Source organism: Sus scrofa, chromosome 15 (genome assembly GCF_054392235.1).
Source record: "Sus scrofa isolate SSC_HxYL_T2T_F1_AM1 chromosome 15, Sscrofa_HxYL_maternal_Yorkshire_Landrace_v2.0, whole genome shotgun sequence".
NCBI lineage: Eukaryota > Metazoa > Chordata > Mammalia > Artiodactyla > Suidae > Sus > Sus scrofa.
This window is the reverse complement of record NC_139397.1, coordinates 128,641,005-128,664,081: the sequence shown is the minus strand read 5'-3', so window position 1 is coordinate 128,664,081 and position 23,077 is coordinate 128,641,005. Positions and strand designations below refer to the sequence as shown.

Below are 23,077 nucleotides of genomic sequence, written 5' to 3'. Positions count from 1 at the left end.
GTTATCTTTTTAAAAAAATAATCCCAAACATAAATTCTATGTGAAAAAAAGTAGTATTTTGAAAATATTCTTTCATATATGCTCGAAGCATGTGTTTTTGGTGTGACTATCATAGGTGGATCTTCTTTAAAATTCTTTAATATTACTGAGTCATTGACTTGAATGTTGGCCATATGTGGACCTCAGCTTTCTCCTCTGTAAAATTAGTAGGTTAAATCCAGTCGTATATGTGTCCATAAAATCCTTAAAAAAAATTATTCCTATAACTTTTGCTATAAATTCGAAGAGGATTTGAGTAATATCTTAAATTTTCATTACTCATCATTTGTAATTGTGTTGTTACTTAAAATGCCTCTAGAGCAAGTTATTTTTGAAGCGTGTAAAGCAGATATGTTTAGATCATTTTAGTTATTCAGTGTTGCATTTAAAATAGTTTCTAGAACTATGTTCCTCTCACCCTCACCCTCTTTGATTCTTATTTATTTATTTATTTTGCTTTTTAGGGCCACACCCACAGCCTATGGAAATTCCTGGGCTAGGAGTTGATTTGAAGCTGCAGCTACTGGACTACTACATCACAGCCACAGAAACACAGGATCCAAGTGCATCTGCAGTCTACACCTCAGGGTCACAGCATAGTTGGCTCCTTAACCCACTATGCGAGTCCAGGAATCTAACCTGCATTTTCATGGGTACTAGTCAGATTCATAACCCGCCACACCACAATGGGAACTCCTCTTCGATCTTTACACACCAATTTTTTGTGGTTCTTAATGTAAACATATTAAAAGAAATATATAAGAGTCAAGTAGTAATTAAAAATTCTACTTTATAATAACTTATCATGTGACCTAGGATAAACTAGATAATTTTAAAATGTTAATTTATTCACCTGTATCAGTGGGATAGTTAACCTGCTCTGCCACATGCTTAGATTACTTCATGTTACAGTTTTTGTTTGAAAAATTCACATGATATGGAGCCCTCGTCCTGGTGCAGAGGAAGTGAATCCGACTGGGAACCATGAGGTGGCGGGTTCAGTCCCTGGCCTCACTCATTGGGTTAAGGATTCAGTGTTGCTGTGAGCTGTGGTGTAGGTTGCAGAAGCGGCTCAGATCCCGTGTTACTGTGGCTGTGGCGGGGGCCAGCGGCTACAGCTCGGATTGAACCCCTAGCCTGGGAACCTCCATATGCTGCAGGTACAGCCCTGAAAAGCCGAAATAAAGCCAAAAAAAAAAAAATCACATGGTAAATGTGTAGAATTAAAAGTAGTAATGTATTCTCATCAGTGAGCACCCTTTCCTCCAACCTACATTTTTCCATAAAAATATTGCTTTGTGCTAATATTTGGTATACGTATGTTTTCATGTGCCTATTTATTTACATAAGCACATATAAATTCTGGTATTTGTTTTGCGAAAATGGGTACACTGTATCTACTCTTCTATCACTTTTATTTCATTTCACATTATAATTTCAAAATCCTTTCATTTCAGTACATTGAGATTAACTTCATTCTTTATTTAATGGTGCATGAATTTCCCAAGTCATGGGTGAACTATAATTTACTTAACAAATTCCTTATTAGTGGACATTTGGTTACATTGTATTAGTCTCAATTACAACTAATGAGAATTTTAAATACACATTTGTCCATATGTGCACATTCTTCTATGACATATTTCTAGAAATAAAACTGCTTGGTCACATATGAATTTATAAATACAAACTTGTTAGAAACTATTCTCAAAAATCTTATATCAGTTTAGATACACACCAATAGGTTTCCATTTTTTTACCTGCATTAAAACTAGATATTTTGTTCATTTAATAATTATGTACACAGCAGCAATATTTCTTTGCTTAAGTTATAATTCCTGGATTATAACTGAAGTTGAACATCTTCTTTACATAATTATCGAGCATCTAAATATTTTTCTTAAGCTTTATAGTCATATCTTTGCTCAACTTTTCTCCTATATTTTGATTTTAAAGATTTATTTACATATAGTCAATGTGAACCTTTATGTATTATAAATATTGAAAATAATTAAAATGTCTCCAGAGAGAAACAATGTGGAAATCTCAAAGTGCTATACGTACTAAGTAGCCAGCACACTGTGTTGGAATCTCTTCTCCCAAAGATTTGTCTTCACACTGTTATTTTGCTATTCTATATCTCTCTATATCTATCTATCTATATCTATCTATCTAATCCATCTATCTGTCATCTATTGATATATCATTCATCTCTATATATCTATGTCTATATGTGTATCATCTATATTATTTATATCAATATCTGTATCTATATGTATGCTATTGATTTATATTAGTATGTAAGTAGATGTTAATAATGTACAATATCTTTGAACTGATGTTTTTATCATCATAGATTGTTTGCATACATGCTTGTATGTGACTATTCTCAAGCATTAATTCATGCTTTTAAAGTACCAGATACTATCCTAAGGTTAGTTTGAAGATAAAAAGTGAATACAAATTGGTTCTTTCCTCTCAGATTTTGCAATCACAGTGGAGACAGTAACAGAGGTACCCAACTACAACACTATGGGGTTAGAGCCATAATAGAAATCTGTATGCCATCAAATGAGATCGCCAAAAAAGAAGTTTGAGGAGGATGGGTTCTAGGTAAAGGTAAGGTGCTCTAGGTAAAGGATTCAATAAAGGGTTAATAAATGATATTTCTATTGATTTGACCCTTGAAGAATGTGTAGACATCAGATGGATAGAGAAAGAGTTTAGAATATGGGAAAATCCAGGAGGAAAAGGAGGCAATTTCTGAAACAGTAATGTTTATAATGAGGGTTGGTAACTAACCAATTTTGCCATGGGGGAGAGAAGAGAAGAAATTTGAGACTGGCTTCCAAGTTAGAAGTTGGAGCAATTGAATCAGTGATGGAAGTAGTCACTGAAATAGAGAATGTAGACAAAAAATAGCACTGTGGCTGGGTTGAGGATAGAAATAAAAGCATAGTTATGTCCTTATGAATGTTAGATATTTCTAATTCATCCTAGTAGAAGTGCCTAATAAATCATCAGTTACTAACTGGAAACTAAGGTGAAATATTTAGAGATGTTGTGAAGAAGGGCTAGAGATAGATATATGAGATATATCAGAAAATATGTCCTACAATCAACACTTGCAAAATGCTTGACTCTTTGAGGGAAGTGAAGAGAATGGGGTAGGAGAAATGCTTTCAAAATTTATTTAGGCAGTTCCCATTGTTGGCTTAGTGGTAACAAACCCAACTACTATCCATGAGGATTCAGGTTCGATACTTGGGCTTGATCAGTGGGTTAAGGATCCAGCATTGCTATAAGCTGTCATGTCAGTTGCAGTCGCAGCTTGGATCCCACTTTGCTGTTGTGGTGTTGTAGCCAGCAACTACAGCTCCAATTGGACTCCTAGCCTGGAAACTTCTATATGCCATGGGTGCAGCACTAAAATGACCAATAATAATAATAATAATAAAATTCATTTAGAATATGAGTCTCAAACATTGGCCAGAAGAGTAAAGAAAGGCTGATATAGGCAAGAGAATGTAAATAATTTAAAATGTAAAAATTTGGACTCGAACATTATGAAACTGAGCAACTAGAGCTGGGGGCCAGTCTAAAAAAGGAAAAAGAATGTTTTTTAATTTGAGACAGAAACAATGTGGGTGTGAATTTTGATGCCAAAAAACTGACATCAGAAATGAGCATATTGATTTAGCTGAAAATAGCTAATTTTCAGTTTTCTAGTGTTGTTAAATGTAGTATTTCTCCTTGCATTTGAGCATCACTTGGTATTTTAATTTCCAAATTAATTATTAGACCTGGACTTGGCTGTGATATTAATAAACTAAATACTGGTTGGTAAACCCTGATGAGACAGTAGTATCTCTTAGAGACATAGGGATATTATTTTGGACTTGTCCATAAGCAAGTCAATATTTTTGGACTTCAGTTTCCTCCTAAAATGAGAAATTTAGATTAATAGCATTCAAGTCAAGAAATATTTATATATCACTTACCTGATAAGAGTAACTCAACAAATATTTATATATCACTTACCTGATAAGAATAATTCAATTTTTATTTCCATTTAATATTTTCTAACCACTCACATCACAAAATTGGCATTTTTTGCCAATTTCAGAAAGAAATTCATCTAGATATATACTGAGTAGGAGAGATTATCCTTATTCAAATCTATTGATATGTTAGATAGGAAACTAGGATAAGCAAAATAGACTGTGTATGTGTGTGTGTTTGTGTGTGTGTGTGTGTATTCACCAAGCCTGGATATAGAGATGTTTTGGTCTACAATAATGTGAGGTGATCTAGAAAAGTTCATTGTCATTGTTTGGTTTTTAACATGTCTGTGATATAATGATTCCATTTTTGTGATATAATGATTCCATTTTTTAAAATTACTTTATCCCCGGTATACCATTTATTTTTGTAAGGTGTAGTCATTAATTTTAATGTAAAAATATATTTAAAATACTACGTATGGTTTCATTATGCAGATTCATATGCTTCCCTTATTATCTTGAAATTGTTATATATACTCCTGTGAGAAATATGCAAAATAGTCATACTCTCAAGAATATTTTTTATAGTTTATGTAATGGGGCAATATTGTTGTTAGCCTATTAATAAGAGAGAATTTCCCAGATGGTTAAGAGTGTAGTTTAAAATCAGATTTAAGGTCTCTTAATGAATCACTGAGCATGCCTTTCAAAAATAGGTTGAATAAAACTTCATTAAATAAATGAATAAAGTAGCTGGTGATGAAGAATGGATTAGACAAGATTCCTTTCCTACTTGACATAACTAACAATACTACCATGTCACAGCCCATGGGTCACCAGGGATTTATATGGGACAAGGGTCAAACCTGATTAGTAGCTGCCAAAACTGGGTGTACTTTTACTGACTGACTGTGAATGTTAATTTCAGGAAGGGCTTTGCAGGTATTTGCCATGTTTTTCATGTGAACTATAGCAGTTATTACATTTAGGATTAAACCACTGTGATAACCGTAGGGGTGTAAACCTCATGGTATGGCTGAGCAGTTCCTTTAGAGTAGCTATCACCAGGCTAATTAGGAATAAAAGATAATGCTGCATTTTCTTAATATGATGTGAAAAATGGGTATGGTTGTGTTAATTTAGAAAGCCCAGGTGTGTTTTTATAATTGTACTTTGCTGGGTTTAATTATTTAAAAAAATTAAATATCTTCTCTGAAGCCTTTTTCAATGCACTAGACCTTTTGCTGCTGGTTAAAATAGGTAATTTGCTGAATTATTAAAATTAAAAAATCCTCCCTTGTCCAAATAAGGATAAAGTCTTAAGTGTATCCTGAAGCCCATCTCTGTGTGGCAACAATTATCGTCAATCATTCTATGATGTATTGTGAGATAGGAAGCAGAAGTCTGGTTTAAGACCTAGCTCGATCTCTGCCTTCCCTTCTAAATAATTACTTTTCCCTTCCTGGAGTAGACTCACAGTCATAATAAGGGTGTATCTTAGAGCAGAGTTTTCAAAATGTTGATTTATAAAAGCTACTTCAGAAAACCTTGGGGGTCCCAATAAAACAATGAATTTTCTGGCCCCTTCCCTGACTTATTTAATTAGAATATACAAAGAGGAACAGGCGTCTTTATTTTAAATCTTCCTATGTGATTTTTACAGTCTACCTGGCAGTGGACACACCATGTCTAATTATTTTCCCCTGGGAGAATGAATAGTGTTGTATAGTTTAGTATTAGTTTCATTAAATCTGATTTTCTGTACATTTCTGTCTGCTCTGGAAGTAATGTCTATTCTTGGATGGTTTATGAACTTTGTTTAATTTTAAGTATATTCTGATGATAGTGGCTTTCTAGAAGAATGTCACACAACCTGAAGTGATCTTTTTTGGAGGGGCACAATTTCTCCATTCATAGGAAGAAATATTGGATTATACAACTAGAGGGTAACTAGAGAGAGCATTCATCAAGCCCCCTGTAATTCAGTGGATGTCTAAAGTTTCCCTTAAATATTGACAAATAAAGACTCAAGAAGCCCATTCAGTGTCTCATTACAGTGTTTTTATCACTTTAATAGTCAATAAATTCTCCTTCACATCCAACCCAAATCACCTCCGCTTTAATCCCAGCGTTTTTCTTCTTGTTCAAACCTCCAAGTCTGTAACTGAAAACAGCCTAACATTAAGACCATTCCATTGAAATACCATCTATTTAAAAGATACACTGTCATGGACACAGTTTGTCGAAATTTGGTCAATAAATAGAAATATCATAGGCAGCATAGAAATGCAGGTCATTGAATAATCATTGAAATAGAATTAAATAAACATTTTAAAAATGCTTTAAAATATGCTTAGCAATGGAATTGGAAGCTGCCCAAGATCGTTTCCATGTAGACAGCTGCTGAGTGACAGAAGGGAACAATTTTCTGAGAGTCTCTTACTTATCTGAAAATTTTGCCCTCAGAATTAGCCAAGCAATATTTCTGTTCCCACTTTAAGTCTTTTCCTTCCTGTGTTCTTGCACATTGTGTTTGCTTGATCTTCCAATTAGTGATAGAGGGCTTAACAACACCAATAGGAAATTAAAGCAAGAGGTCAGTCAGTGTGATTAAGTTTCAGACAAAGAATAATCAGTCAGTCAATCAATCAAATGGTGGAAATAACCTAGAATAATGGTTTATAGCTCTAGAGTGCATATTGGACATCACCTGGGGAGCTTATTAAAGTATCAAATCTTAGAACATGGCAGGTAACTTTGAGTTAATGAGAAATAGGTGATTCCCAGGCTTTTTTTTTTTTTTTTTTTTTTTTTTTTTTAAGTACTCTATATACTATACTCAAAATGAGGTCTGTGGACTGGTAGGCAGTGACATTATTTTGGAGCTTGTTAGGTGGACAGTCTTGGATCCTACTGATTATCAACTAAATCAAAATCTTCACTGATGTAAGAATCCCCATGTTAAAGTTTGAAAGTCCATGTTAAGTCGTCTAATATAAAGCCTGATTCAGAGCCACTGGATAGAGGTAATGAAGAGAAGCAGAAGGTACTGAGGGTGAGAAGAGGGAGGAGACTGCAAAGGAGGAAAGCAATGGGGAGGAGGGGAAAAGGGGCGCAGGGTAAAAGCCTGGGAAGAAGGCATTATAAAGACTGCCTAAATTTACTTTATTTATATTTTTATGGACAGAGATCCTTTTGTTGTATCACTGTGATGTCATTTCTCTGTTTTGCCTCATATATGAATATGCAATATCCATTTTGTAACTCATAGGAAGAAACAATACATAGTTGGTGAATTGCCAAAGATCTTCAAAGAAAATTAATTTGTTCTAAGGGTGTAACTTTAAGTGTAGTTATTATATTTAAAGAAGCAATTAAGCTCTTGTTTATATTAGTGAAATGCTGGTATGATAAATACATTATAAATACTTCAATTTTTTTGAGATGATAGGTTTTTTTTTCAGCAGAATCCCTTTGCTATTACACAAGCTTGGTTCCTTAAACTTTACCTGTCTTATCCTCATTTATATTTTGAATGAATCCCCATTCCTAATTTCAAGTTACTGACCTTAATATAATAAGCATTTTAATTTCCCAGGTTTTATCTTTTATATTAAACAGTTACAGTTAGTGATGTACCACCAAAGAATTAGCTAGTTAAAATTCAACCCAAATATTTTAATGCACCCAATGAAGCAATTTAGAAAAGACACTAAATACAGGGGGAAAAAAATTCTAATGGAATAATAGTCAAGCAAGGATGGAAATTAATATAACCAAAGCAATTATAAGTTAATGTTCCCATGGAGGCTAAGTGAATTATCTCATTGATTTTAGGATCTGTTTTTTGCTTTGTGTTTCCGTCATAATAAAATATGAGTGTAGTTTGATGTGTTTAATTCATAATGAGTAATGCTTATTAATCAGCAAGTATCATTAAATAGATTGTATAAAGTTAAAGGTTTCTTTCTGAAAATGAAACTCACATAACAATGTGAAGAAACATTTCTTAAGAGAGTCTTATCCTTTTTTAGAGATTACGCTTATTGCTTAAATATTTCGCTTACTTACTATGTTCTTTCAAGCAAATATTTCTAAAAATGTTTCATGCTTACTGAACTTTAGGCATGTGAAAGTTAATAGCAAATAGTAGTATTTTTAGTGATAAATGTGTCTTAACCTTTTTTAAAAAAATTAATTATAGATTATTTTTGAAGCAAATCCCATAATTCTCTTTCTTTTATTTATTTTTTTTTTTGGAGTGCAGATTTTTAATTTTTTAATTAAAAAAATTTTAATTGTTATTTCCCCTTTTAATAACCTAACATTTTTAAAAATAGTGACTTGTAAGTATGTTTCTTTGGTTTCTGAAATGGGTGGCATCACTAAGATCAAAAGTGTCTTGAGAAAATAGCAGATATGTGATCACTGTAAAGAAGGAATTGCTAATTTGAAAAATTTAAAGTTGACTTAACATATATGATTGAATAATTTTTAAAAAGTTTCAAAATTTTCACAGTATAATTATTATTAAACTTAATGTTTTACCAATGTTAGTTTCCTTTTCTAACATTCATTGAAATAGTGTACTCAATGAGAGAAATGATCTTAACATGAACATTTAATCAATAATTTATAAAAATAAAGTCATGATTATTTCTATAAATATTATCTACATTAATTTCCTCATTTGGTAGGAAAGACCGAAGTATGTAAATAAAGGGAAATTTAGACATTTTGTATAGTTATCTTAAATAGTCAGAATTAAAAAAAATAGAAATTAACACTTAGACATATGTGTCTAGAACTAAAATATGATATGACTTCTACGATATGATTGCTGACTCACTTCATGCTATTTTCCAGCTGAGCAATGTCTGTCAACTAAAAACAAATTAATAGACTGCCCTGTGATAACACTGACTTCAAATCTAGTAATTTGCTTACTTAACATGTCTGCCGTTTCAATTAGCAACTCTTAATACATCAAAAGGGCCTGTTAAATCTGGAAGAGAGGAAGTATATTTGAACCTGTTCTTTCTAAAAGTTTTCTATTAAAATTGTTTCCTTTATATGGCATTAATTACTAATTGGGACATCTCAGTAAATATAGCAGTGAAGAGATAGGAACATCAATATAAGCACAATGTGTGACTATGAAGAGTTAAAAGAGTGGATATAATCCATTCAAATATATTTTTATGTATAATGTATATATATGTAATGTGTGTGTGTGTGTGTGTGTATATATATATATATATATATAAAATGTATATGAAACACAAAAATTAGATGGATGCCAGGTACAGTTCTAGATATCCTGATGTACCACAAAACAAAATAAGTGTAATAAATGAGTTGTAAAATATGTTGGATGGTGATTGATGCTATGAGGAAGGGGATACTTACTTTGTGTGAAGTGCCAAATACTGTGCTAGTCATTGAGGATATAAACTGGAATAAGACAATACACTCCAATAAATTTCTGTAATAACTTAGTGGGGGGAGCAAAGATGGAAAAAATAAATATAATATATTATAATACATACAGTGATAGTATCTAACTGTTGCCGAACACTATTATAGGGGTCATGTTAACACTTTATACCTATATCTCTATTTCTGTCTTCAAACCTATTACATAGGTTCTAATATAACCTCCTCTTAAAAATGAAAACGTGAAATACTGAGTGGTGAGATAACTTGCCATATCACAAGAACAGTTCAAAATTGAGCCTAGGCCTTCAGATCACATGGACTCCTGTATTAACTTCATCCCCTTACTTGTTCAGAAGCAAGTGTGTCAGATTAACTCAGCCTGGAGAAGTGTCTGAAAATGTTTCAGAGCAATAATAGTACCTTAAATGGATCTTTGGGATGAGTATTTGCTAGACAGAGAAGACAGAAAGGTTTTTTTCAGCATGAAGGAATGCACCGTGTAAAGATAGTGAAAATCACAATTGTGTACCAGCAGTTGAAAGGAATTGGAGACTACAAATGGTATTTCTGTGTATCTGGAGGTGAAAATCTCAATGAGAGGAGTGAGAGATGCCAGTAGAAATAGAAACAGTGGTCAATTGATGGAGGATTGTATTCCTCGCTAAGGAGTTACGCGTTAGTACATAGATGGTAAGTGAACTTCATACTGTGAAACAACACTGATTTATCTGTAGTGGCTTATGTTTTCAAGTCATTACTTTTAGAGTGGCATAGAGGATTATTCGTGATAGGAAATGCCTTTAGAAGGCTATGTACTAATTTAGAGGTAAGTTTCAGAACAGAGAGGAGAGAGGAGGTACAGTAATGAAAAATATCTATTGCTAGTACGTGGGATTTTTATTAGGTGTGAGAAGTGAGGGTGAGGGGAAAGAAGATATCATTGAACTACAGGATGGATGGTGCTGTCATTAACTGAGATAAGGGAACAAATAAGAGAGATATACTTGATGGTGAAGATGGGAAAGTGATACATGCCATTTTGTATATCTAAATGGGAACTTTGATGCACTGCAAGAAATGCATGTTGCATCTCAATTGACAATTCAAATCTGGATCTAATGTCATCTACCTATAGTGACTATACGAATAGGGGATGAATGATTCCATCCAGGCATATGGGCCTTTAGCCCAAAGAAAATTGTGAAGACCTGCTCTGGGCAATACTGTTATTAAAGGAGCAGTGACTTGCTATAGTACAAGTTGAAGGAAGCTTTGAAGACCTCAAAGAGGTGGGAAGAAATAAGTGGAAATGCAGACGCCCAGAAATGATGTGCTACACATATGCTGCAAAATTTGTTTTTCTAAATACTTCAAAAAATCTCATTGGAATAAGTGCAGAAATGTATCACTCAATGCTATAAATTCAATGTACAGACTATAGCTTTAATTTTACTGAAATATAATTTGGTATGAGGCTACCAGCTTGGCTTAAAGCATGTTAAAAGACTAATAGAAGTTTTTGTCTTATTTACTATGAATGTAACTCCCTTCCTTCCTATTCCTTTTTTCCTTCTCTCCTCCTTTCCTTCCTCCCTCCCTTTCCTTCCTTCCTTGCTTCTGTCCAGGGTGTTGCTCTATTCCTTACACAGGTTTCTCTTTTTGATAGAAATTTCACCTAAATCTCAGGAATAGAAAGAATTATGCTACTACAGATCAGTTACCTATCTTCCTCTGTCTACCTATCTATTTATCTGTAACCTATCCATCTTTCTATCATTCTATCATCTATCTATATATCTATATATCATTCTTTCTATCTAAGAATAATATAAGATATAATGTGAATCATGTAAAAGTTTATGCTTTTCTGATTGCATTGACTGCTAAAAATCTTAGACTCATTTTTGGGGACAGCTTATCCCATAGGACCTCCCTGTGTGCATGGTAAATTGACTTTGCTGTTAATTCCATCTTTCACAACCTGCCAAAATACCTCTTTCAGCTAGTTTAATTTTGAATCTTTCCTGCTAAGTTGTGGGATTTTTGCAAGGCATTTCAAGTATTTGCTAGAATAAGAAAGAATATAGAAACAAAATCATGTATTAATTTTGAAGGGTTTTGTGCAGTAATTTTGATCAGTTGCAGACTTCATTCAGTAAATGTTTACTGAACTGAGTCACTGGTGGATTGAGTAAATTGTTACTCCAGGCTCAGCTTTTCTCAGCTACTCCAAATCACCTTAGAACTTCCCTTGCTAGCTGACTTTGATGAGGCTCTATCTCTGTCTTCTGTAGTAACAAGGACAGTTTGTGCAGAACAATGTGATGGCAGATGCTACGGGCCCTATGTCAGTGACTGCTGTCATCGAGAGTGTGCTGGAGGCTGCTCAGGACCTAAGGACACCGACTGCTTTGTAAGTCTGCTAGCTCTTCTTTCATTCTCCTGCCCTTCCTCCCTTCCTGGTTTGATCCAAGCACATGGACTCTTCATATGCCAAGATGAGATCAAATTTACCATTTTAGGATCAAGAAAAACACTCTGCCTTCCTAGCGGTAATGCCGTCCCAGGGTGGCTATTTATTTACTAGGATTGTTCTGTTCTACTAAATGAATTATGTCTTTCTGATATAATTTATATTACAAGTGAGGTTTATTGAAGAAAATGAAGGAGAATGTATGAGATATCTTTTAAAAAGGTAACAGTGTCCTTCCAGAACTTATACTGATCACCTATTTATGTTGCATCATTGAATCTTCTGAGTGGGGGCACGTGTTTTATTTCTCAAATATAAATTTCAAGACAAAAACAGATAAATTTATGAATTTAACTGTTTTTCGGTTTATATTGTTTACAAGCTAATATTATTCAAAACATAAGATTTACAAATGTATGCTTCAAGCAATTTATATGATCATTTGTGTGGTTTTTATTTTAGAAGAGGACACTTTTAGTTCCTCAAAATTAACATTTATAGCTTATTGGGGACACATTTTAATTACATTTTGATATCCCTGATAAAGTTCTTTCTGTTCTTTTGAATAGATGCAAACAATTCCATGAGCTATAGTTGACACAGTTTCATATACACACAGAGCATTAGTTTCATTTTAAGCCAAAAAAAAAATCATAAAATAAGAAATTATTTTTAATGGTAATAAGGAACATAGGAATTTATTTTTTGTTTCGATTTCTCAGATACTCAGAGGATACACAGATATATGTAGAACTGAATTACATTTTTCAAAATTGGTACTAAATTCCTGAAATAAGCAAAATACAAAGTATAGCTCTTACGATTTAGTTGTGCAGTAAGTTTTTACTTTTCTTAATGTCACAAGAAACTCAATTTGTCTATCCTAATACCAGAGTGAAACAAAGTTTGCATTGCAGAAATGAGTAAGAAGGAAGAAGGAGGAAGAAATATGTTAAAAATATAAGGTAGATGCTCAGCAGATATTAAATTGACCCTCTTTCCCTTGCCTGTCACCAGACATGGGATAGAAGTTTGATCTGCAGAATGCTGAAACACCCTTGTGTTGTGTTGGCAATTATAAGAGAGTAAAAAACCAACAGTGAACACCAATAATAACCATTAACTCTTAGAAGCTTTAACATTAAGTTCTAATACTTAGAAGTTTTTCACTGCATTCTTTTTTTTCATGGTTCCATTATTACAATAAGCAGAGTGGTGAGTGAGCTTCTGATTTTTCCTGTCATTGCATTTATGGAATGGTCCAGTGATTCCACCTTGGCATCTGGTACAGAATGTCCAAGAATGCCAGACCAAGGTCTTGGTGTAAGTTATGTTGTTTTGTATGCTGTCTGGAAGGTAAACTTATTTGATTCCTTTGGCTTATGTCCCTTTTGTTGCCAAGCAATCTGTATACACCACTGTCTAAAATATATTAGTAAAGCAATTATGAGGACATATGAAGTTTTATAGCCATAAATTAAAGCTTACTGAGTTTTCTGGATTGGTTTTTAATAGATTCTTCCTGGAAAGTGTCATCTTAGTGAATAATATATCATCAGCGAGTCTCATTCTGATTATGCATCTTGTAGACCATCATCAGGGAATTGTCATGTTTGTGATAAAGTGCTTGCTAAAACAACAATTGATTAAGAAAATGTTTGGAGGAAACAGAATAAATTAGTGCTTATTAATAACTATATATACAGTTTATGGTGATATGTAAAATATAGCTTGAGTTCACATTAGCCTGCCTTCCAAGGCTTAAATTATTCCCATGAAGGTTTGATTTTTTAATTAATGTAATTAGTTCATCACTCTTTTCCTATTCACATGTTTTTATGTACTTAAACATATGTTCTATTTTTATATAAAATACCAAACTCTCAGGTATTACATTTATTTCTAATTATTCTCAAATGCATTTAAATGTATTTGCAAGTTGAGATCCCAATATAAATATGTGAGTCAGAGAAACATATTTACTTGAACTTTGTAACTTTTAGTAAATGATGTGATATTATGAAAAAGGTCATGTGAGTGTGTCATGTTTTAAAATTATGGGCTAAGTATAGCTACATCTTTACATTTTGGCATTAAAGCCCCTACATTTACACTTGACTAGTCACCTGCCAGCACCTTTTCTTTAAATCCCATTTGAATGGCCATCACAATGTTTTCTCATTATGCAATGGTGATGAATAAAACTATACCATGGTGACACTATACCATGTCACTTAAGGCACCGACCTCCCCAAATACCAGATTTAAGGAAAGTCTAGCCTAAACAATTGGGGTTTAGTTGCGAGTACCAGACTTTTAAGACTCAGCATAAACCCTTTGAATATGTGAGCCCTTTGAATACGTGACTTAAATACATTTTTACTGTTATCTAACTTTAATCATTTCAACCAATTCTCAGTTTAGACTTTAGTGAATAGATACCAAATAGTATGAACATCAGTAGGTATAGATTCAGTATATTATTGAACATTAAAAAAAGAACATTTTGTTAAACTGAGAAGTACAAAACTAATATGAACTTAAAAAATAAGCCCTGGAGTTCCCGTCGTGGCGCAGTGGTTAACGAATCCGACTGGGAACCATGAGGTTGTGGGTTTGGTCCCTGCCCTTGCTCAGTGGGTTAACGATCCGGCATTGCCGTGAGCTGTGGTGTAGGTTGCAGACGCGGCTCAGATCCCACGTTGCTGTGGCTCTGGTGTAGGCCGGTGGCTACAGCTCTGATTCGACCCCTAGCCTGGGAACCTCCATATGCCGTGGGAGCGGCCCAAGAAATAGCAACAACAACAACAACAACAACAACAACAAAAATAAATAAATAAAATACTTAAAAAAAAAAACAAAAAAAAAAAACAGGATGCAATTTGCAAAAATTCAGATTATTGAGTGGCCTGTGTTTAGGGGGTGGGTTACAACAGATCTCATTATTTGAGCATAAAAAAAAAAAAAAAAAAAAAAAAAGCCCTAAAAACAAGAAAAATATCAGAATTTCCAGTTTTTAGGAAATTGATCCATGCTAAGTTAAGACCACAACCTTCTCACAAAACTGTTGTAACAGTGTCCCTTTAACGGGTATTTTGAAGGTTATTTTTAAAATGAAGTGATTATTTTCTATGTTGTAGGCCTGCATGAATTTCAATGACAGTGGAGCATGTGTTACTCAGTGTCCACAAACTTTTGTCTACAATCCAACCACCTTTCAGCTGGAGCATAACTTCAATGCAAAATACACCTATGGAGCATTTTGCGTCAAGAAGTGCCCACGTAAGTAACAGGATAAGAATAACCAAATTATTTAGCTCATCATTTTAAAGCAAGGAATTTCATGTAAATTTAATGTAATCTGAAACTTGAGACAATGTCGTGAGTAACTTGTGTTTGGGTACTATCACTACCATTTCACAAATAAGGGAATTAGGGTTTTAAAACATGAAGCGATTGGTCAAAATCTCAGCAAATCAGCAGCATGTTTGAGGTTAGAGTCCACTGTCATTTATTGACTTCTAAACTCATTATTTTCACTATATCTCAGTCTTTTTTGTACATACTTTCCCTCAGAAAAGTGATTAAGTGACAGCAAGCTATGTAATGAATGAGGTCTCCTAGTAATAATGAATTTTTACCTAAACTTATTTCCTATTACTTATTTGTAATAGAATATATAGCATTGTTGTTTTAATATCAAATCCATTCTTAATAACAACATAAGGGCATGTTAAGGCATCTTTATCAACTGGATAACATCCTGTGGATCCAAAGTGACCAGCTTTATCAAGAATAGTATATGTCTTGGTATTAGAGTCAGTTTCTTTGCTTAGAGAAACCCATGAGACATTTCTTCAATGTTTTACTGAGTGGAAAGCTGAAAAAAAAATGCTACGTTTGTCCACACATTCAACATTCTATAGCACATAAATTTACCATTTTTACAGTTTGGTTTTTGTTAGGTTGTTTTTTTTTTTTTTTTTTTTTTTTTTGCTTTGTATTCATGATGGAGTAGGAAATATAAGGGATGTGGAATTAGAGTGGTTTTGATTATAGTTTTGCCTACCTATTAGTTGTGTGATTTTAAATGAACTGTTTGTTTTTCTATTCCCTCCTCTTTAAAATATGGAAAATTTTATGTACCCTCTCTCTTCCAGAATCATTATAAGGCTGAAAGGTCTAGGGAATAAGTTTCAGAGGAAAAGTATATGAAAGCAAGTCTTTGTGACAATTATGATTTAGCCATTACTATTAAATGTTTTTATATTGGTTAAAAGAATAATCATATATTTAACTTGGATCTGAATTACCATTTTAAAATCACTGACACAATGATTCTAAGATAGTAGAGATTTTTCCATTTTAAACACTTTAATATCCAAACATATTTTTTATCTAATAACCTCTAAAATAACCTTATGTTTTACTGTCTACTATCCTTAAAACATAGGGGTTGGAAATTATTTTAGAATGGGGCTACATGATGATTTGTTTTCTTTTCTTAGACAAATGCCCTTCTATTCTACTACTTTCAGATCATGGTGCCTTGCCCCAAAATGGACTAAACCATGCTCTTTTGAGATTTTTATCATTTTCCTTTTTATTCAGGTCCTGAGGTTGAGGTCCAGGGCTTGATTTGGAGTGGAAGACCAGAAAAATCTGAGCTATAAAATTTACTTTTCTTTGTAATATCCTTTATTACTGGCTTATCTGAGGTCTCTCAACTCTTTTAAGTTATGGCAAGAGGCTAAATACTGAGAACTATTTTTGAAACTACATACCTAGTTAAAACAGATATGGCAACTCATAAACTTCCTTTTGGGGATTAGTTTAGGTCTATCCAATTACATACTAATTTAAAACATTTCATTGTTTACCTATGTAAAATTCAAAACTTTGATGGACCTTACTCATAAGGCATGGTTTACTAAACTATAGCTATCCTGGAAAAACAAAGACACTTAGTTTCTAAATATTGGCCTACAATTCCTAATTCAGAATTCTGAAATTCAACCACTTTAAACAACAAATTTTTTTAAAACATATTTGACAGCAAAATCTGAAGCCAACTGATATGAAGATATTTATAATTTTTATTTCACTTAGCCTAATTGCTGCAAAAAATGTGGAAGTGTTTGAATATAAGGTATTCCTAAAGACTTTACAAAAGGGATGATTATACCTTTGCAGATTGGGTTCCTGTGAAACAGAGACTACTGTTCTCAAGAAGTAGTCTCAGAGTCAAGACCCATAGGGGAAGGAAGGGAAGTGGGATCAGGCTGTGATGCAGTCTCAGCAGTGTCTCTTTTATGGTGGATGCCTTCTAGTGAATTTTAACTTAGATACAAAAATCTTCACCCTTTGTGCCCACTCCCATGGATTCATATATATCCCAGACTCCCTTCAATTCCAATTCCAGATTTTCCAGTATTTCATCTCCCAGAGAAAGCCACTGCTCATGAGTTTATATTCATTCTAAACTCATGTTTATTCCATTCAAAGCAAAGTGTCCTTTGCACTACCTAGAACTATGCCTATTGGTAGGATGTTTCCTTCCCACTATCTTTCAGGTCCACTCCTGAGTGAGCCTGCAAAACAAGTTTCATCCATTTTTCAGCTGCTTTCACCCACATACCAGGCTTAGTTTTTGTCCCTCTCTATCAGCTTGTCATTAGTGCCCTCTCTTTGACCCTCTGCAGTCATAGGTCGGAGCTTAGTGAAAGGTGCCAGCAAAATGGGGATAACACATGATCTAGGTCACCTGCTTATGCAATTTACTTGTGCCTCTGACACAGCTCATATCAATCCCAAATGTACTGCTTCCATCTTACAGGGGATTGCTATTGGACCTGCTCAACACAATAATGCCATTTTTTTTTTAATAAAACCTTGTTTATTAAGGGCTTTTCTGGCTGTAAGGTCAGTCAATGACCCTTAGTTAGGTACTCTATCTCTAAGGACCCAGAAGCATGTCAGGAATTGTTTGTTAAATAGGGTATAATTCCTAACGGTCGCTGATGTGATTTTCCCTGATGTGGAGTTATGGAACTTGTTATTTTCACACTAGAGATACTTCTGATATCATAGAGCCTCTTGGGTCTTGTGACCCAACTGGCAGAATTGCTTGCACCCCAGCCTGGACATTTGCTATATGCCTTTCCTGCTCTGGGCCCCCTTTAAGTCCTTCAAGACCACTGGATATTGGGAAAGAAGCAGTATTTCCAGATATGGAAGGTTTCTGCTTTCAAAACCCAAAGTGGTCTAGCAGGTATTGTGTTTTCCCTTTATTGTGGGAGGCTTTATATGCAATAATTTGTCCTTTTTTGAGGAGGGAATATTCTGGCGTATTCCAGACCACTGGACTCCTAAACATTTCACCAATGTGTCAGATAATTAGATGTTCCTGGTTTATTTAGTACACCTTTCCTAAAGCAGTGCCCTTTCACATTTCATTTTGTTTCTTCATATCAAACTATGGGACAGATTCTATGGTATTGAAAGATGAACACATTTTAAACATTTCTTCCTGGTTATGAAGTGCACTTTCTTGATCCAAGGCAGTTTAACTTCAGCTTCATTTGTGCTTCATGTAACTGGAATTATTTTTAGACTTCCAACTTGCATCATGACATGAAATGAAGTGGAACTATTGAAAAACACAAACTAAATGTCATGCAGTTTCCTAAGTCTATAAAGAAATTCACTATCTTGGGGGCAATTCAGTATGTACAGCAGTCATCAAGCAAATACTAGCTGTTGTTCATATGCACTGCACTTGGATTTGAATGTAGATGTTCGTAGATGTTATTTCAGGTTGAGATATTTAGATAAAGAGTTGTTTTAGGGAAAGAAACATACATGCTATCAATAAGGGTGATCATTTTTAAACTCTAAAATATCTAATTTTAAACTCTTTTGCTGAACACCAACATTATTCCTACTTTTACCTCTTTTATTAGATAACTTCGTGGTTGATTCCAGTTCTTGTGTGCGTGCCTGCCCTAGTTCCAAGATGGAAGTGGAAGAAAATGGGATTAAAATGTGTAAACCTTGCACTGACATCTGCCCAAAAGGTGAAGTTTTTTTTTTTTTTTTTTATTATGACAAAAGAGTAATTTATTTTAGGAAAATGCAATAATTTATTGACTAAATTTATTTTTCTTAACTCCCTGACTGTGAATCTTGTTTCTACAGCTTGTGATGGCATTGGCACAGGATCATTGATGTCAGCTCAGACTGTGGATTCTAGTAACATTGACAAATTCATAAACTGCACCAAAATCAATGGGAATTTGATCTTCCTTGTCACTGGTATTCATGGGTCAGTATTACATTTTTATTGAAAATTATTTTACCAAGTGTAGGCAAAGCTTAAGAGAGTCTTTAGCTTTGTCTGTTGGATTCCTATTGACATTGAAATTTCCTCCATCATGTTTTTCATAGGATCTTCCCCAATAATCTTCAACAAAAGACAATGCCAGATTTCACCAGCAGTGACTTTAACCATACTTCAGGGATCCATCCAGCCTATGAGTTTGCTGACTGCTTAGAGTTAAAATATAGATTATGTATAATCTAAGTTATATTTGCTGGACAGTCTCCTCAAATCCATAGATTTTAGTAAGCTCGACATATTTTTTTTAGATGTGTTAAGGCAGCATTATCAGTGGGTGAGTTGGGGAGTTCCATTCAAATTCTTAACTGATTAGTTCAAGATAACATAAATTAGTATTTTTAAAAAATATATATCTCACAGAAAACAAATCAGTAAGTTGAAATTCTGAGCTTTCAGAAATTTTCTTGGCTCTGATGCATCTTTTTCTCTTTTTGATTAGGTTGGGAAGTTAGTATTATTAATTTAGCAATATAACTTATAACATTTTCTGGGCTCCTTCATTACAGAACCACCTGCTGGTTTTAACTGGGAAAATAACCAAGTTTGTATTCTTTCAATTCCAATAAAAACATCACTGTTTTTACTTTATAGTTTATCTATTTGCTTATACCACTACTTAATCCCTAAATATTAGTGCTACAGGCTACAGATAAAAATATCACTCACATATTTCAATTCAAAAGATTACTCTAAACATATACCACATCTAGAAGCAAAACAATTTAACACATTATGAATAAATGTGTCAAATAGGAATAGCAAGAGAAATAAAACAAAGCATTTCTTTCCAATCAAATAAATTAATGTAAGTCCTATTACATAAAGTATTTCTTTACTCAGAATGTAGCTTTTAATATGGATCTATGCCAGAAACTGTAATAGTATGTATGTAGTTTCTGCCCCAGATATGTTATATTTGGTCGAAGAGGTGTTTTTGTTGTTGTTGTTTTCTTGTTTTGTTTATTTTAAAAATAAGGTCAATAATTTTAACTTCTCTTTTAAAAATATGTGGACTTGATTACTCTTAGCTTAAATTCCTACATGATTACTTACTATCTTTTGGAATTAGGTAATATTAGCCATTATGAGATGGGAAATATTCAGTCAAATTCACCATAGTCCCCACTGGCCCTCTGCATCCATTTACATTGCTATGTTTGCTTTTGGCCCCATTGTTTAGGAGGCGTGGGCCAATATTTAGCTACATCTATATAATTTAATACATATGTGACATTCAATACATATAAGACATTTAATACATATGTGACACCTATATAATTTAATACCCATATAACATATAGTAAAACAATATATTCACATTTTAACTATTTTTAAAACAAAATTATCATCATGAATGAAAGATCATATTATGTTTTCACAGTCTTCTAAGAAATATAAAGACATAGCCCCTTGATTCACATTGGCGGCTTCCACTTTGATATAATAAATGATTTGGCCTCAAGTCCGTCAGTGTGGGGAAAGATTTGAAAACATTGTCTTATGAATTGCTTTAAATTTTATTAAAATCAGGCTCAATATCCATCATGTTTACATTCAGCATTTTAATACATCCTTTTTAATTCTGAAATTAAAATTCTAGGGAATAGAGCCTACCCCTATATATATATATATATATATATATATGAAATTAGTAAAGTCATATTAAATAGACTATGTATTATAGGAAATAACTAACCAGCCATCTTATCTTGTTATATGACAAGAAGCAACATGACTACAGAATTACACACAGGGTGGGATCAACTATGAAGTTTGTGGTTGTGAGATCCTAAACTGGGTGGCGTATTTTAAGGTGGTTCAAGACATGGGGCAGTCCTTTGCTATGAAAGGCATTTAACTTGGTTTGGGATTATTACTAAAAGCCTATACTGTCCCTCAATCTGAAACAACTCTACAAACACTCCAGCTTCCCAGCTCGATGATAGTACTGCCCCGTTGAGAACCCACTGCAAGAATTTTATGATAGTAGAAGGATTATAAACCAACAAAAGTGACCTACTAATGGTTAATCTTCTTATAGACAAACCGTGGCTGGAAAGATTTGAAAATGACCTGGCCTAGTGCAGTTCAGAATATCTACTCTTGGTTCATTATGGAATGCATTACTCAAAACTGAATTAATGCTAATTATAAAATGATTTTACATTGCCTCATTCACCTAGGGCCTGAGAATAATAAATACATACAAAAAAAAGGAAAGTAGATGTTTAAAGGTACAAAAATAGATTGCACAACAGGAACTATACATTCACAAGTTTGTGAACAGAGTCATTACAAAACAAATCCAGACTTTCAAGGAAAACACTAGAGTGAAAAATGACTTACAGAAAATCAACTCACATGGATTAGAAATAGAAAGGTAAACCAAGTTTCTCTTAAAAACAACTGATTTTCTACTTGAGTAACTTCATCCAGACTAGACTGGAGTCTAATTTGAGGCTCCACTGTAGACAGTCTGCATTGAGGTGTGTGGCATCCATGGCAAGCAGGGCCTTCTACTGTAAAGGTTGAGAAATGGATTAATAATGAATGACAAAGTAACAACAACAACAAAACTAACCCCCCAAAAAATGAAAGTTAAAAAAAAAGCAAGAGGAAAAGGCGGTTCAAGAGGAAAATATCAATAATTCTATTTCATACCTAGTTTATAGCACAGTACATAGTGCAGTACATCTTATTTCACGGATTATTGGAAACCAAAATAAAGTCAAAGTTATTTAAAATGGCAGTATTTACGTTATGATAAATCATACTTCCTACTTCAGAAAACTATTATTTGTCCTTAGTTATAGCACTTAAATTTAACATTGTAATTGCTGTTATTATGTTTCCAGTATAATATATAAAGCATTTTCCAGGATTAAAATGTATGTTACATATATGTTTTATTCCTCATTTCTAGTCTCATGTCAACATGAAACATATTCTGAAGGGTTTCTTTCACTCTCATCTTAGGAAAATATTAGTATAAAGTTGATTGAGTAGGTCTTAGACATCTCAATGTCTTAGATACCTAGTATGGGCATTTGTGTATTCGTGTCTGTAATATGTGTGTACAGACAGAGATTTTAAAGGTGAATAATACAAGACATTATAAACAGATTTTAATAAATTAACAAAATGTTTTACTTCACTTAATTCCCCTTACTCTCAATTTTCTACTAATTTTTAATAGGATGCATGTTTTGCTTAAAAGAAATAGGGTGAGTTCCCATTGTAGCATAGTGAAAATGAGTCTGCCTAGTACCCATGAGGCTGCGGGTTCAATCCCTGGCCTCACTCAGTACATCAAGGATCCAGTGTTTCTCTGGCTGTGGCATGAGGGTGGCAGCTATAGCTCTGATTCGACCCCTAGTATTTCTTTAATAGAAAGGCAAAATCCTTTTTTTATTATTATTATTTTTTTTTATTTTGCTTTTTAGGGCCGCACACATGGCATATGGAGGTTCCCAGACTAGGGGTCTATTTGGAGCTGCAGCTGCTGGCCTAAGCCACAGCCACAGCAATGCCAGATCTGAGCCGCATCTGCGACCTACACCACAGCTCATAGCAACGCCAGATCCTTAACCCAATGAGCGATGCCAGGGATGGAACCCGCAACCTCATGGTTCCTAGTCAGATTCCTTTCCACTGTGCCATGACGGGAACTCCCCAAATCCTTTGTATTATCTATTAAAATATCATACTTTAAAAAAAATTCTT

The 23,077-nt window shown here is 33.7% G+C and overlaps 1 protein-coding gene across 6 annotated transcripts in view; it reads left to right on the top strand.

Annotated features, from left to right (window-relative positions):
- ERBB4 (erb-b2 receptor tyrosine kinase 4) overlaps nucleotides 1-23,077 on the top strand; it is a 1,134,420-nt gene that overhangs the window by 806,435 nt on the left and 304,908 nt on the right. For all 6 annotated transcript variants that reach the window (XM_084998988.1, XM_084998989.1, XM_021075968.2 and 3 more), the window contains exons 6-9: nucleotides 11,777-11,895; nucleotides 15,096-15,237; nucleotides 18,918-19,031; nucleotides 19,153-19,279. In XM_084998988.1, the coding sequence (XP_084855114.1) occupies nucleotides 11,777-11,895; nucleotides 15,096-15,237; nucleotides 18,918-19,031; nucleotides 19,153-19,279 (502 nt within the window). The remainder of the gene's footprint in view (nucleotides 1-11,776; nucleotides 11,896-15,095; nucleotides 15,238-18,917; nucleotides 19,032-19,152; nucleotides 19,280-23,077) is intronic.